Raw genomic sequence first — 16947 nt, forward strand, 5'->3', positions numbered from 1 at the left:
ATTACAACACCACCACCAGCCTGTACTGTTGACATCAGGCAGAATGGGGCCATGGACTCATGCTGCCTATGCCAAAGCCTGACTCTGCCATCAGCATGACACAACAAGAACCGGGACTCGATGGAACAGGCAATGTTTCTCCACTCCTCTATTTCCCAGTGTTGTTGATCGCGTACTCACTGGAACCCCTTCTTCTTGTTTTTAGCTGATAGGAGTGGAAACTGGCGTGGTCATCTGCTGCAATAGCCAATCCGTGACAAGGACAGAAGGGCATCTCAGAACGTACAACTTGTCGTTGTACGTTCTGAGATGCCCTTCTGCACACCACTGTTGTACTGCGCCATTAATTGCCTGTTTGTGGCCTGCCTGTTAGCTTGCACGATTCTTGCCATTCTCCTTCGACCTCTCTCATCAACGAGTGTTGATTTGTCGCACCATTCTCAGTAATCCATAGGCACTGTTGTACGTGAAAAGCCTTAGCTGTTTCTGAGATACTGGAACCAGCGTGCCTGGCACCGACGATCATACCACGCTCAAAGTCCCTTAGGTCACTAGTTTTTCCCATTCTAGCATTCACTCGAAACAGTAACTGAATGCCTTGATGCCTGTCTGCCTGCTTTATATAGCAAGCCACGTCCACGTGACTCACTGTCTGTAGGAGCGAACCATTTTCGTGAATGGGGTGGTGTACCTAATAAACTGGTCACTGAGTAGAACAAAAACAAAAAAAACGTTTTACAGGAGTGATGCTGCCTTTATAGCCCCATAGGGCTTGACCGATGGTAGGGTGGGGTTGGCAAAATGCGTTAACTTTGAGCACTATCTCCTGAATGTTTTGGCATTCAGGTCCAAAAAGCTTTCTGACCACTTCCACCATAGGCAAACATGTATGGAAAGTTTTGTTCAAATCAAATTGGAAGTGGTAAAAAAGGTGTTTTGAATTCATATAGAATGACCCTGTTATTTCATATTCAGTTCCAGGTACAGTACATAGTTTAACATCATTTTCATTGATCATCGCATACTGTAGATTATCATAACATTACTAAACATCAAGATAGTCATTATCATATCATAACCATTGTCATAATTCTCATGATTGTATAGGTTGCGAAAAGAAAATAACCTAGCCAGTCATCAAACCATATCATCAAGATGACATTGCTTTTGAAGCTCTTTGAGACTCTTCTGTAAAGTTGTAATGGTTTTATTCAGCGCTTTCTTTCCCATGCGTTTGAGATGGACAAATGTAGCTGGAACTACACGACCGATGTTGCGGAATGTGGTTTCATCTTGACACTGCACTTACTTAATAGGTCTTAAAATGCCAGACAAACTTTTATTCACAACCTGGTTCAGCAGGTTTAGGAATATATTAATACCCACCTTAAAGCTTTAGACTGCAATTCGAAAAACAACTAAATGTCGTTCCCGTTCCATGTTTTAGTAAACAGCTGAGAGATGGGGCTAGAAGAATGTTGGCTAGCTCCTCTCAAATACCTAGGCAGCACTATAGATACTTCCACCTGACTGTGCTGCTGCTCCAGTTTCAACTGTTCTGCCTTATTATTATTCGACCATGCTGGTCATTTATGAACATTTGAACATCTTGGCCATGTTCTGTTATAATCTGCACCCGGCACAGCCAGAAGAGGACTGGCCACCCCACATAGCCTGGTTCCTCTCTAGGTTTTTCCTAGGTATTGGCCTTTCTAGGGAGTTTTTCCTAACCACCGTGCTTCTACACCTGCATTGCTTGCTGTTTGGGGTTTTAGGCTGGGTTTCTGTACAGCACTTTGAGATATCAGCTGATGTACGAAGGGCTATATAAATAAATTTGATTTGAGATACAAAGACTGACATCCACACGATCATTTTTAACATATTTTGAAGCTATTCAGTGCTTGTTTTCATTCTTGTTGTTTCTATACGACTGAGTAATAATATCTTATATTTTGGAATATGATAGCGTAAGATAGTTGTGCATTCATAAATTGAGTCATTAATGAATTCCTGGGCATTTGCACCCTACACCTTTTGTAACCATGAAAAACACTTTAAAATGACAAATAGTCACACATCATACATGTTTTTGTTTATATTGAACTGTTTATCAATGATTAAACACAATGCAAGTCATTTATACTGCAAAACTATAGGATTATGCATCGTTTAAAGAACTTGGCTAGTCTCAGTAGTAACATGTTTGGGGGATTTAGAGATATCTATTAGAATGCTAGAAATTAAACAAAAGTATTTCATATATTTATATATAGTGCCTTCAGAAAGTATTCACACCCATTGACTTTTCCCACATTTTGTTGTGTTACAAAGTGGGATTAAAATTGATTTAATTATCATTGTTTGTCAAAGATCTACACAAATATCTACAATGTCAATGTGGAAGAAAAATTTAAATCATTTTTTTTTTTTTTATGTAAAAAGTATGACAAATAAAACACTAATATATCTTCATTCGATAAGTATTCAACCCCCTGAGTCAATACATGTTAGTCACCTTTGGCAGTGATTACAGCTGTCAGTTTTTCTGGGTCAGTGTCTAAGAGCTTTCCACACCTGGATTGTGCAACGTTTGTTTGCCCAATATTCTTTCAAAAATGATTCTTAAACCTCTGTCAAATTGGTTGTGGATCATTGCTTGACAATCATTTTCAGGTCTTGCCATAGATTTTCAAGCAGATTTGTCAAAACTGGAACTTAGCCATGCGAGAACATTCACTATCTTCTTGGCAAACTACTCCAGGTTAGATTTGACCTTGTGTTTTAGGTTATTGTCCTGCTGAAATGTGAATTAATTTCCCAGTGTCAGGTGGAAAGCAGACTGGACCAGGTTTTCCTCTATGTTTTTGCCTGTGCTTAGCTCCATTCAGTACATTTTTTATACTGAATATCTTCATTTATATCCATAACATTATGCATCCACCACTATGCTTGCAAATATGGAGAGTGGTAGTAACGTGGTAGTAATGTGCTGTGTTGTATTGGATGTGCTCAGACATAAACATTTGTATTCAGGACAAAAATTGAATTGCTTGCCAAATTTTTTGCAGTATTTCTTTAGTGCCTTGTTGCAAACAAGATGCATGTTTTGGAATCATTTTGTTTTGTACAGGCTTCCATTTTTACTCCTGAATTTAGGCTTGCCATAACAAAGAGGTTGAATACTTATTGACTCGAGACATTTTCAGCTTTTAAATCCACTTTGACATTATGGGGTATTGTGTGACAAAAAAAGTTACATTTAATACATTTTTAATTCAAGCTGTAACACAAGAAAATGTGAAAAAAAGTCCAGTTATTCCCTCCTTTGGCCTTGGGGGAGATAAGGTTTCAAATCAAATCAAATCAAATTTTATTTGTCACATACACATGGTTAGCAGATGTTAATGCGAGTGTAGCGAAATGCTTGTGCTTCTAGTTCCGACAATGCAGTAATAACGAACAAGTAATCTAACTAACAATTCCAGTTTGAGACAACAGATGCGTGGGGTAGTGTCTGGAACCATTGTATGTCATCTCTGATGTTGCACTTATCCTGGGATAGTGTATGACCTAGATGCTCACTCCCCAGGCGTGTGGTCAAGAAGAGGTTTTACTTGAGATGCGAGTATCTGGAGTTGACAATTGATTTATGCCATTGGAATGAGTTGGTGTTTTTGTGCTATGAAGTACCAGGAATGAGATGGGAGCCTCGTCTTAGGGGCCAAACTGAATGATAAGAACAGAATTTCTAGCAAATGCTATCTGGCTGCGGGATACTCCATTCTCATTTATCAAGTCTCACCTTGTGACCCGTTCCACACATCTGTTGTTTATTGTGTAGACTAGGGGGTGGATCTTTGCTATAAAAGATTTCAGTAGCCTTTGTACCCTCATCTGAGGGTGGTTCGTCGACCAGCCACCACTATTACAGAGCTCTCACTAATAAAGATTCAGTTTAAGTATAACTCTGACTTGTGTGATAAGTCTGTCTTTCCTCATTTGATAATACAGAAATTAACCACCACAAGGTACTGTAGATCAATAATAATTTTGTTAATCAATATAACATGTGTCCCTCAGGTTTTTGTAATTGGTGTGAACACCTTGAAAATCACTCATTGCTAGGACTTTGAGCATTCCCTCCATTGTTATCGGGGGAGGTGTCTATATTAAACAAAATTATTAGCCAATCACATCCTTTTAGTATTCAATATATTTTGAGGATTCCATTGATCACTTGGTGTCTCTTGGTGTTACTCAATTTAATTTACAGGAAATTACATTATGGGAAAAATTATTAACCATATCACATGCATTATTTTTAAAGGGTTAATGACCTTAGATTTTTTAATCTGTGGCCTCAATTTCAGAAATTCCTCATTGACCTAAAATGTATCCTTGGTGTTGCCATCATTGGTGTTACTACTCTTACTGGTAGCAGACTTAATTATCATAATAAGCTGCCACATTAGTTTATTTAGAATGGGAAAATTTACCTAAATACAGGACATTTAAATAAATAAATTTTCCCCCCAAAATAAAAATGTTCAACAATCAATGAGTAAGTTATATGAATTGAAATGACCATTGAACAGATTCCAAGATTGCGGAGTGTACTTTTTACCAAGAGCATACTTGAGTGGTATGTCCTCTTATTAGTCTCTTCCATCTAACTCATTTTACACAAGGGGCATTGTTTCTTGTAATTAGTCATTGTGAATACTTATTCTGTGAGTTCGCAAATGTCTTTTCAGACTTGATGCTAACTTCAAGTGAGTTCCACACAAATGACATTGAACTCCCTCCCCTGTATGAACCTTCATATGCGCAGTCAGGCTTCCCTTCAGACTGAAGCATTTGCCACATTCATTGCAGCGATGTGGTTTCTCCTCTGTGTGAGTCATCATATGCTTTGTAAGGGTTCCCTTGTCACTGAAGCATTTGCCACATTCTTTGCACCGGAATGGTTTCTCCCCTGTATGAGTCCTCATATGCAATATCAGGCTTGCCTTTATGCTGAAGGATTTTTCACACTCTTTGCACGGATAGGATTTCTCCCCAGTGTGATTTTGCTGATGGAGTTTCAGACTTCCTTTTGTTGTCAAGCATTTTCCACACAAATCACATTTAAAAGCCGGCCCTGTATGAGTACCCATATGATTTTTCAGGTTATTCTTGTGATTGAAACATTTGCCACATATGGTACAACAATGTTGTCCCTCCTCCGTGTGAGTCTTCATGTGGCGGATCAGGTAGCAGTTCAGGACGAAACCTTGTCCACATATGTCACACATGTATGGTCTCTCTTCACTGTGCCTATTTTTCCCATGCATTTGTAGGCCACGTCTTGTCACAAAGCATTTCCCGCAAACGTCACATGTCAGATTAGGCAACTCACTGGTTTCTTTCCTTGGCCGTCCTCTTGGTCTCTCGTCAAGATGGCGATTTTGTCGATGCCTTTTCAGACTACGTGCTGTCGCCAAGCATTTTCCGCACACATCACATTTCAGGTCAGGCAACTCACGGTTTCCTTTCTTTGGCCATTCTCTCGGTCTCTCTTCACCGTGCACATTTTGTTGATGCCTTCTCAGACCACCCACTGTCGCAAAGCATTTTCCGCACAAGTCACAGTTCAGATCAGGCAACTCCCTGGCTTCTTTCCTTGGCCGTCCTCTTCCTCTCTTTGATTTAAGAGGCGTTAACCGTGACAGTCGTATTCTATTCTCCACTTCATCCTCTTTTACATGATCACTTTCGTCGTTGTCACTCTCTGGATTTACTTCCGATGGGGGCTGATATTCACTGGTTGAGTCGGACTCTCTGTAGCGCTCACCATCAAATTCTGTTTGGTTCTCTACAGTTGTAATGTTGATAGAGTTCCATATAGACTCTTCGGCATCAGACTCCACGGGCCCCAAACTGGCGCTCCATTCCTGCTCATAGTGCTGTTGCTCAGGGTTAACAACCTCTCCAGTGAGAGTGAGCTGCTGGAGGTCTGGAGGGAAGGAGAAAGGAAGACATTTAATGAAAACACAAATAGGGCTACTACCTATACGATGGGGCTTCAAAGTCTGGATCATCCTATTCATTAAAAACATGTCATTTAAGATATATCTAAAAATTATATTTGTGAATGAATTTACTTATAGCTGATACATATTACTTGAAGTTCTCAAAAAGTTGCAAAAATTGTCATGTGAACTACAACTCCCACAAGTTTTGTTCGTATGCTGGATTTACACGTCACACTTGAGTCGCTTGAGCTGAACACTCACAGGTAAGGACCACCGCTGGTAGGAATATACTATAAGAACATACTATACAGATCATTTCTGTGTTTTATAGTATGCATTTATCGGATGCAATATTTTTCAATCTTTAGGGCGTTTTTGATTTTACCCATGCTAACGTGACCTAAGAGGTGACTGAAATAGGGAACAGCTTTGCAAAGAAGTGACTGTTTTTTATTACAAAAAACACAAGGAAGGGGTAACATTAAAGTATTAGAACATGAAGGACAAACAATACAGCATCAAGACACTATCAAACATGTATCAGTCTTTGCACAACAGAGGCATCCTTATGTGTGAGGGTGCGTGTGCAAAATAGTGATATAAAATATATGTCAGTTTCCTTTTCATGATCACAATCTTGTGAAACCCAAACCCTCCAAGATCCCCCCCCACAGTTCCCCAATAGCTGCCCCTCACCCATTCGAGACCCCTCCCACAGTCAAAAAAATACAACTAATTCCATTCCCCACCCCCAAAAGCCCCCAATGCACCAACAACCAAGAGAATGAACTAAATAGAAAAAAGGAAAAGACAGAAGAAAACAACAATGCAAAAAAAATTAAATGAAGCAAAGGACAACTGAAATCATAACAGCAATGCCTACTTTATGTTTGTGTGCATGTCTGGCAATTACATGTATGTGTTTATTTGAATGAGAGTGTGTGTATATGCATGTGTTCAAACACCTGCACGGCATCAGCCTCAGGCAATCCGGCATTAGTTGTAAAAATACTGCCACATAGTGTCATTCAAATGTACTTTTTTATGTTTTATTTTGACTTTTTTTTCCTCCTTTATCTTTTGACCATCATTCTCTCTCTCACATAGCAACTCCACTCCCACTTGTCTCCAATTCCACATCCCAACCCTCAGCCCATCCCATCATTCTCTCTCTCACACAGCCACTCCACTCCCACAAAAACACACCGCCCGGGCAATGAAGGAGTGGCTTCGTAAGAAGCATTTCAAGGTCCTGGAGTGGCCTAGCCAGTCTCCAGATCTCAACCCCATAGAACATCTTTGGAGAGAGTTGAAAGTCCGTGTTGCCCAGCAACAGCCCCAAAACATCACTGCTCTAGAGGAGATCTGCATGGAGGAATGGGCCAAAATACCAGCAACAGTGTGTGAAAACCTTGTGAAGACTTACAGAAAACGTTTGACCTCTGTCATTGCCAACAAAGGGTATATAACAAAGTATTGAGATAAACTTTTGTTATTGACCAAATACTTATTTTCCACCATAATTTGCAAATAAATTCCTACAATGTGATTTTCTGGATTTTTTCTCTAATTTTGTCTGTCATAGTTGAAGTGTACCTATGATGAACTCGAGAGCCTTGGTTTCTCAAATGATTGCCTCGCCTGGTTCACCAACTACTTCTCTGATAGAGTTCAGTGTGTCAAATCGGAGGGTCTGCTGTCCGGACCTCTGGCAGTCTCTATGGGGGTGCCACAGGGTTCAATTCTTGGACCGACTCTCTTCTCTGTATACATCAATGAGGTCGCTCTTGCTGCTGGTGAGTCCCTGATCCACCTCTACGCAGACGACACCATTCTGTATACTTCCGGCCCTTCTTTGGACACTGTGTTAACAACCCTCCAGGCAAGCTTCAATGCCATACAACTCTCCTTCCGTGGCCTCCAATTGCTCTTAAATACAAGTAAAACGAAATGCATGCTCTTCAACCGATCGCTACCTGCACCTACCCGCCTGTCCAACATCACTACTCTGGACGGCTCTGACTTAGAATACGTGGACAACTACAAATACTTAGGTGTCTGGTTAGACTGTAAACTCTCCTTCCAGACCCATATCAAACATCTCCAATCCAAAGTTAAATCTAGAATTGGCTTCCTATTTCGCAACAAAGCATCCTTCACTCATGCTGCCAAACATACCCTTGTAAAACTGACCATCCTACCAATCCTCGACTTTGGCGATGTCATTTACAAAATAGCCTCCAATACCCTACTCAACAAATTGGATGCAGTCTATCACAGTGCAATCCGTTTTATCACCAAAGCCCCATATACTACCCACCATTGCGACCTGTACGCTCTCGTTGGCTGGCCCTCGCTTCATACTCGTCGCCAAACCCACTGGCTCCATGTCATCTACAAGACCCTGCTAGGTAAAGTCCCCCCTTATCTCAGCTCGCTGATCACCATAGCATCTCCCACCTGTAGCACACGCTCCAGCAGGTATATCTCTCTAGTCACCCCCAAAACCAATTCTTTCTTTGGCCGCCTCTCCTTCCAGTTCTCTGCTGCCAATGACTGGAACGAACTACAAAAATCTCTGAAACTGGAAACACTTATCTCCCTCACTAGCTTTAAGCACCAACTGTCAGAGCAGCTCACAGATTACTGCACCTGTACATAGCCCACCTATAATTTAGCCCAAACAACTACCTCTTTCCCAACTGTATTTAATTTTAATTAATTTATTTATTTTGCTCCTTTGCACCCCATTATTTTTATTTCTACTTTGCACATTCTTCCATTGCAAAACTACCATTCCAGTGTTTTACTTGCTATATTGTATTTACTTTGCCATCATGGCCTTTTTTGCCTTTTACCTCCCTTCTCACCACATTTGCTCACATTGTATATAGACTTGTTTATACTGTATTATTGACTGTATGTTTGTTTTACTCCATGTGTAACTCTGTGTCGTTGTATCTGTCGAACTGCTTTGCTTTATCTTGGCCAGGTCGCAATTGTAAATGAGAACTTGTTCTCAACTTGCCTACCTGGTTAAATAAAGGTAAAATAAATAAATAAAATAAAATAAAAAAATGAAAATTACAGGGCTCTCATCTTTTTAAGTGGGAGAACTTGCACAATTGGTGGCTGACTAAATACTTTTTTGCCCCACTGTAGGTAGCCATATTCCTTGGGTATTGTGACAACCCTCCCATTCTGTCTGCCGTATTCTCTCTTTTTTCTTGTTTCCTTATTAGGATGCTGGTGGGCGGAGTTGGGAGGTTCGTCAGCTACATCGGAAACACCTGGGCCCGGTGTCTCCCAGGATAAATACACCACTTCCCCATTCATGGAGGAGACTCTCTCCATGCAGACACCTTTACAGATTGTGTTGTGTATCTTGGTGGCCTTTTGATGGTTTGCTTTGGCACCTCCAACACCCTGCAATATCACATTCATGCAAAACACTCACTTACACTACTGATTACACACACCATTGTATATTGTACTTAGTTTACTTTATTCAATAAATATATGTTTTGTTACTCCTTATCTCCACGTTGTCTCCCTTTTGTTACGGGCTTTGAGCCGGTTCGTGACAAGTGGGAGCTCATCCGGGATATTTGAACGTATTGGTTTGGGAGACCGTGGAGGTACGTGTTTGGTTTGCATATTTTGTTTGAGTTTGATAGGGCCAGTATTGGTTGACTTTGTTGTTTGGTTTGTGTGCAGCTTTGGAGAGAGTATAATGGTTAGTTTCCAGGCCCTGCCTAGCCTGGAAACTCTTGTTCTACTTTCTGTTGGGACGTCAGTCTGAGGTGAGTAATCGGCTGTGTACCTCGGTGGGAGATTTGGGTAGGGTAGTGGAACTTGGTACCCGGAGCTATAGCCTTTTTCGCCTGATAGGCTTAGCAACGTGTTTCATTTTTTGGAATATGTTGGGCATGGTTAATCTTTGTTATTTTTGTGTGGTGTCTGTGGACTGAGCAGTTGTCTCGGGGGCACATCCGTAGCTTGGTGGAATTTGCCAGCATGCTGGGGAGTTTTTCCTTGCCAGCAGGCTACAGTGCGTAAATTCCCACTGCAAATCCGCACGAAGACTAGGGCTTTTGTAGGTTTTTGGGAAGCTCCGTATCTTATCTCTCTTCTGTGCTGCTCAGGGTGATTGTCATTTCTCGGGTTGTGGTCTGGTGTGCTCAGCAGACGGGAAGAGCGAGACTTTTGTGACTATGGCGTCTTATGTAGATGAGTTCATTTGCTTTCTATCAGAGGAATTGTTAGAATTAGGTACTAAAGAACAGCTGTTGAAGGTCGCTGAACACTACAAGGTTGAAATTAGTGATAAACGTCTAAAGAATTCTATTAGGTTGATATTGAAGGCCAATCTGATGGAAAGTGGTATTCTTGAAGTTACCACTGGGCCCAGCCTCTGCTGAGGACTCGCCGTTTCCCCATAACGTTACAATGGCCATTCCATCGGTTAGCCCTAGTAGTCTTCTTTTTGAACAGCAGAAAGAACTGCTTCTGTTACAGCTGGAGCATGATCGTGAGAAGCTAGATCATGTAAAGTATAAAAAGGAATTGGCATTTAAACAAGATATGGAGCGTGCTAAAATCAAGTTGCAACAAGAACGGATAGAGTTGGTTAGGGAAGGAAAGATCTCAGGGGAGAGTTTGTTCTGGGAAGGTGATCCAGATTGACCTAGGGGTCGTTCCTCTTTTGGTCGTGCCCCAGACACATTTGATATTGTTGGGAACTTAGTTATTGCCTCAGTTTAATGAAAAGGACCCTGAGACATTCTTTTCGTCGTTTGAACGTGTTGCTGACGCTAGGAGTTAGCCTGATTCTGACCACACTTTAATGTTGCAGTGTGTGCTGGCTGGTAAAGCGCAGGAAGCATATTCAGCTCTTAGTGTACACGACAGTGCCAGTTATGATAAGGTTAAAACCGCTGTGTTACAGATTTATGAATTGGTCCCTGAGGCTTACCGCCAATGATTTCGAACTTTAAAAAGGGATGATAAACAGACTCATGTTGAGTTTGCACGACAATTATCTTTACAGTTCAATCGCTGGTGTTCCGCCTCGGCAGTTGTGAGGGCTGTGTGACCTGATTTATGTTAGAGCAATTTAAGGACACAATTCCTGATCGTATTGCCACGTATATTAACGAACAGAAAGTAAAGAATGTCGCTGAAGCTGCGGTTTTGGCGGACGAGTATGTGTTGACTCACAAAAGTGTCTTTGCAGAGCCCCGTATTCGGAAAGAGTGGGGGCGCTCAGATACTTTGGTTCACGGGCAGAGTTCTATTCAACTAGGGTTGAGTCTTGATAAAATGCAATCGTGTTCGTTGTCTGTAGAATATGCCAGCCCATTCTTAACTGACTTGCCTTGTTAAATAAAAGGTCCTAAAAAAAAATACAATACAAACATAGGACATCACTACACGTCTATATTCACTGTAGAAATAAAAAATAAATCACAAGAATTGACTTTCAAAAGTTAAAGTACCTAAAATGAACAAAATAAAGGCCAGGAGTTACAGTTGTACAAATCTATGATAGAGTTGCAAGAATAGTTTTTTTGGTTATTGACTAATTCTATGGATTTTATTAAATATTGGATTTCAAGTGGAAAAATATTGCATTTGGGGACAGATTTCAAATATTTGTTTTTGTGTATATAACATTTACCATAGAGATTGACGAAATGAACGACTAATTCAGTAGTGTTTTAATTTGAATAATAACATATTACAATCATCCATTCGAAATACATGGGTCTTATTGATGAAATTAAAAATGTCTATTTAACCTCTCATAATTAAAATTCCTCAAGCATACAAGTATTTTACACCATTTTAAAGATACAATTCTCGTTAATCCAGCCACCGTGTCTGATTTCAAAAAGGATTTACAGCGAAAGCACCACAAACGATTATGTTAGGTCACCACCAAGCCACAGAGAGGAGCCAAAGAGAGGAGTCACAAAAGGCAGAAAGATAAAATGAATCACTAATCTTTGATGATCTCCATCAGATGACAGTCATTGGACTTCATGTTACACAATACATGTATGTTTTGTTTGATAAAGTTCATATTTCTATAAAAAAATCAGAGTTTACATTGGCGAGTTACGTTCAGTAGTTCTAAAACATGCGGTGATATTGCAGAGAGCCACATCAAATTACAGAAATACTCATAATAAACATTGATAAAGATACGACTATTATACATGGAACTTTAGATAAACTTCTCCTTAATGCAACCTCTGTGTCAGAAAAAAAAACATGCAATAATCTGAGTACATCCTTTAGACAACAAAGCAGCCAAAAGATACCCGCCATATTGGGTAGTCAACATAACTCAGAAATAGCATTTTAAATATTCACTTACATTTGATGATCTTCATCAGAATGCACTCCCAGGAATCCCAGTTCCACCTTAAATGCTTGATTTGTTCGATAATGTCTATCAGTTATGTCCAAATATCTTCTTTTGTTAGGGCGTTTGGTAAACAAATCCGAAAGCGCGTTCAGTTCGCGCGGAACGGAAAGTTCAAAAAGTTCCGTTACAGCCCGTAGAAACATGCCAAATTAAGTATGGAATCAATCTTTAGGATGTTTTTAACATAAAACTCCATTAATGTTCCAACTGGACAATTCCTTTGTCTGTACAAATGAAGAGGAACGTAGCTACCTTTCACGTGAGTGTGCCAGACCGAGGCTGTGGCACTCTGCCAGACCACTCACTCAAAAAGCCCGTATGAGCCCCACCTTTAGAGTAGAATCCTCAAAACAGGTTCTAAATACTGTTGACATCTAGTGGAAGCCTTGGGAAGTGAAACATAACTAATATCACCCCGTATCGTCAATGGGGGCTGAGTTGAGAAACTACAAACCTCAGATTTCCCACTTCCTGGTTGGATTTTTTCTCAGGCTTTTGCCTGCCATATGAGTTCTGTTATACTCACAGACATGTTTCTATCCAAATGATCACGTCGAATGCTCTGTAAAAAATTGATAGAGATGGAATTCACAGCACAAACAGTTTACAAAATGTTTCGATTTAGGCTATAAATATGGATTTTATCAAAGAAAACGGCAATTCATTTGATCACTGGGACCCTCAGGAAGAGAAATAAGAGCAAGATATCAGAAAGTAAGTCATAATTTTACCTTCAGATGTGAATGTGTAAAAACTGTCATGGTGGAAAATGTTTCTGTTGTTGATTGCTCTTCTCAAACAAAAGCATGGGATTTCTTCTCTGTAATAGCTATTTTAAATTGGAAAACGTAGTTTGATTACCAAGATTCTAATCTTTTGAAGGGTGTAAGACACTTGCATTTTCAAGAATGTTTAATGTTACAAAGTTGTATTTTTAGTTGTCACTCTGAAATTTCCCCTGATGTTGATCCCTGTACGGAGATCGCAGCCATAACAGGTTAAATCGACCTCCAAATCTTCAGCGCCCAGGGAACAGTGGGTTAACTGCCTTGCTCAGATTTTTACCTTGTCAGCTCACGGATTCGATCCAGCAACCTTTCAACCAAAGCTCCACGTTGGCTACCTGCTGCCACCCAAGTTATTGCAAGGGTATGTTTTGTGCAAGATTTTTGTGAATTTCTTTTACTTTATTTGAGATACAAAATTTGTGAGGGAGCAACCAAGCTTTCTTCCATACAATTTCAATAATATTTGCGCTCCAGAAGAATTTCATTAATTAAGTCCTGAAGGTGTTGCTTTGCATATAGAATTAAATTCTTTATACATTATTACATTTGAACTTACCTGTTGTCTGTGCGGTAGAAATTTGAGACAAAATATCCAAAGGAAAAAAGGAAAGTATTATTTACCCAACTGTTTAGAGCGCTGGTACTGCCTTTGAAATGTCAATTGCCTGGCACATGCGCAAAACCATGTAAACACCTGCAAGACTTCAGTTAGTAAGCATGCATCACATAAGTACATTGCATGTACTTCCGTCTTTTGCACGTGCCTTAGATCATGAACAAACACATCTTGATTTCCACATACAGAGACCAGCGTATTTGAAGTCGGTTGAACCTACTTGAATCTAATTTAACATATTAAAGAAATTCCCATCAAAATCCGTCAGTTTAAGCTAGAGATGTTTTTTGTTGTTGCATTAGATGCATCTCTGATTTAGAGCAGTTTGCTGATGAAAAGTGCCAGTAGAAAGGTGCAGCAAGCTCATTGATTATGTTCACATGCAAACTAATAATTCAATATTAAACTGATTATGGCAGTAGGCAGAGTATGGCATTGGTCATGGTCATTTCTCTGTAAAAGGACACATGAGCACGAACGTGAAGTTCATAGGATCATGTCAAATTGTCTCATGAAAGCTAAGAGTCAATTTTTTTTTAATCATAGTTGGGTCTCCTGCTACTGTTCTCCCTTCCACTGGCATACTGTTATTTGAAAGTCAAAGTAAGATTGTGAAAAGTCTGGATAACGCCTCCCTCTAAGCCTCTCTCTCTCTCCTATTAATGTCACCTCTCACAGCTCTTACTGACACCTACCCATGAGCCCTCTCTCTCTCCATTTACTGTAACCCGCATCCTTACCCACTGAGCACAGTTGACACTGGACATCGAAAAATTGTCTAAATTTGGTCAGTCTGCCCTGGTTTCAGCGTCCACAGACATCTTTTTTTTTGGTTCGATCTAGACCAGCCCTGATTTCAGTGTCAACAGACATCTGGTCTAGCCTTCATTTGGCCCAAACATAGACGTGGACCAAATCTGAATCAATCATAGACACGTTTGGACATTACAGTACAGTAGAGCACAGTGAAGAGAAGTAGAGTATAGTTCAGTACAGTACACAGTAGAGCACTCTAGTTGAGTACACTATAATGTGCTAAACTATACTGTACTCTACTATATGACATTCGTATCCATAATTATGCATTTCTGTGTAGTATAGATCAGGGACCAATGATGAAATTCTCTTACCGGGTGTTAATGCACTTCACTTAAACTTCAAAATCAATGGTGTGTGTTTGGCATACATTTTAAGTGAAAAATCTGAGTCTCAGAGAAATTCCGTAACCGTGGAATTGCCCTCATGTAAACACCTTACTCTGCTTATCTTAAATCGGCGTAAAGTCATAATAGAAGTAAGCATACGCATATTAAAACACCTGGTTTTCTGAGCAATCTTTCAAATGATTGGGACCAGCTGAATTGGAGTTAGAGGTGTATTTGATCTGCACATGTGCCAGCAGCGCAAGCCTCCCTCATGATTTGCCAAGTTAAAAAGGTTAAATAAAAAATAAATGTGCAAGTGAAGTGAGTTCAGAAAAACTTAAAAGTATGCACCTTATAATGTTTGTTTGTTTGAAAACTTGTCTATGTCCAAATTCAATCAAATGGGCTTCCCAAGTGGTAGAACGATTATTTTGATTTTGTCCATTTATCAAAATCCCTGTTTTCAGATGTGTCCATGTAAACAAGATTAGGGAAATCGTTCTGCTAACACTTTATTTTAAGAGTCTATAATAAAACATGTATATGCCATTTCTAAATGTGTAAACCATGTATTAATCATTACGCCCACATTAATAAACCATTTACTAATCATCAGTAAAGTATTGTTGCAGTCCCTAATCTAAAGTGAGTGCTATTATTACTTCATAAATACTTTCGAAATGTTTTCGAGTGACAAGTGTAATGTCTCACAAAAAGATGGGCATGCCATTGGTAGACATTCCTGCAGTACCTTACTATAACATTAACAAATATGGGACGAATGATTAATAAAGTGTTAACATCATTCTCGCAAAGCATGTAGCCCTAAACGTTGAAATCAAGCTATTATATTAAACGGACTATTCACAATAATGGCATCATTGAGTGCATGTAACCGTACTCAGTAGGCTGGTTTCCATTGACCCAGGGTAATTCGACAAAAAGCAATGTCGTAACAAGAAAATATTGCGACAGGTATATTAACTAACAGATATAGGAGACATTTTCTGAAGATCGACAACAACAAAAAAGTTTCCGTTGTACAGGGGTGGATTTTTCTTTTTTGTCGAACTTTCTTTATTGCGGCCAATGAAGGAAGCAGTGTTTTTCGAATAAATTATGATTGCCGAATACTTTAAAAAAAAGGTTGTATTAGGCGACAATGTAAAATGAATGTCAAACGGAGACGTCACATACCTGCTAATCTACGCAACTTTATCTCTGGCTTGAAAACCAAATCCAGCAGTCTTCGTAGACGTGCATTCGCCCGTTTCAAACGGTAGATTTCTTCCTGGTACTCTGCGATCGTTTTTTTAACTACCACGGATATCTCCAAAGGAACTGCTGTTAATGTTTCGTTGAGAAACACATTGATCTGTTGTAGTTTAGACATTTTGGTGAGAAAATGGATGAGTGGAGAAAAAAAATGTGGTTATTTTGCTGTCATTACTACGGATCCGTGCTCGAGAAACAGGAAATGTCTTGCAGAATGACTTCTTCTTAAATTTGTTTGGCAGATGGCAACCAACTGAACGGTGCCTACTGCCTACACCCCCAACTACTGTACTGGAGTGTGAAGCCGGTCACCCCATACATAAAATAAGACAGTGCTGTAGGTATGAATTTGAATTTGAAGGCAATGTTCCCATGTTAGCAGAGAGTGCATCCACAATAAAGGCTGCATTTGTCAATAAATGCTGCATTTGTCGGCTGAATCGGAAATGACCTTATCGTGCAATTTATAACGCTTCAGCGATACAAAGTGAATCGAGCCCTTACATTTGTTGTTGGTATTCATCTTCCACAGAGAGGGGTGCATAATATGATATTATCTGTACTCTGATGTGGCCGGACCAAATTGGGGAGATCTTGTGGAATGTGGCCTTCACTGGCCTCTGCGACTTCTTCCCTGGACTCATCGTCATGCTCAGCTACAGCAAATACTGCA

The 16947-nt window shown here is 39.9% G+C and overlaps 1 protein-coding gene across 1 annotated transcript; it reads right to left on the reverse strand.

Moving 5' to 3' along the window:
* Positions 1–1761: 1761 nt before the first annotated feature.
* LOC116354803 (zinc finger protein OZF-like) lies at positions 1762–16490 on the reverse strand. The gene is made up of 2 exons (XM_031796478.1): positions 16197–16490; positions 1762–5998 (listed from the first exon to the last, which is right to left on the reverse strand). Exons 1-2 carry the CDS (start codon positions 16390–16392, stop codon positions 4710–4712), a joined length of 1485 nt encoding a protein of 494 aa, XP_031652338.1. The 5' UTR covers positions 16393–16490; the 3' UTR covers positions 1762–4709.
* Positions 16491–16947: the final 457 nt, after the last annotated feature.

This window comes from Oncorhynchus kisutch, linkage group LG18 (genome assembly GCF_002021735.2).
Source record: "Oncorhynchus kisutch isolate 150728-3 linkage group LG18, Okis_V2, whole genome shotgun sequence".
Taxonomy (NCBI): domain Eukaryota; kingdom Metazoa; phylum Chordata; class Actinopteri; order Salmoniformes; family Salmonidae; genus Oncorhynchus; species Oncorhynchus kisutch.

Bases quoted from the DNA above. Each gene is read 5' to 3' on its own strand.
- LOC116354803 (XM_031796478.1), bottom strand. From the start codon at position 16,392: ATGTCTAAACTACAACAGATCAATGTGTTTCTCAACGAAACATTAACA. The intron at 5,999-16,196 runs GTATGTGACGTC...CCTTCCCTCCAG, and splicing joins AAAGTTGCGTAGATTAGCAG to ACCTCCAGCAGCTCACTCTC.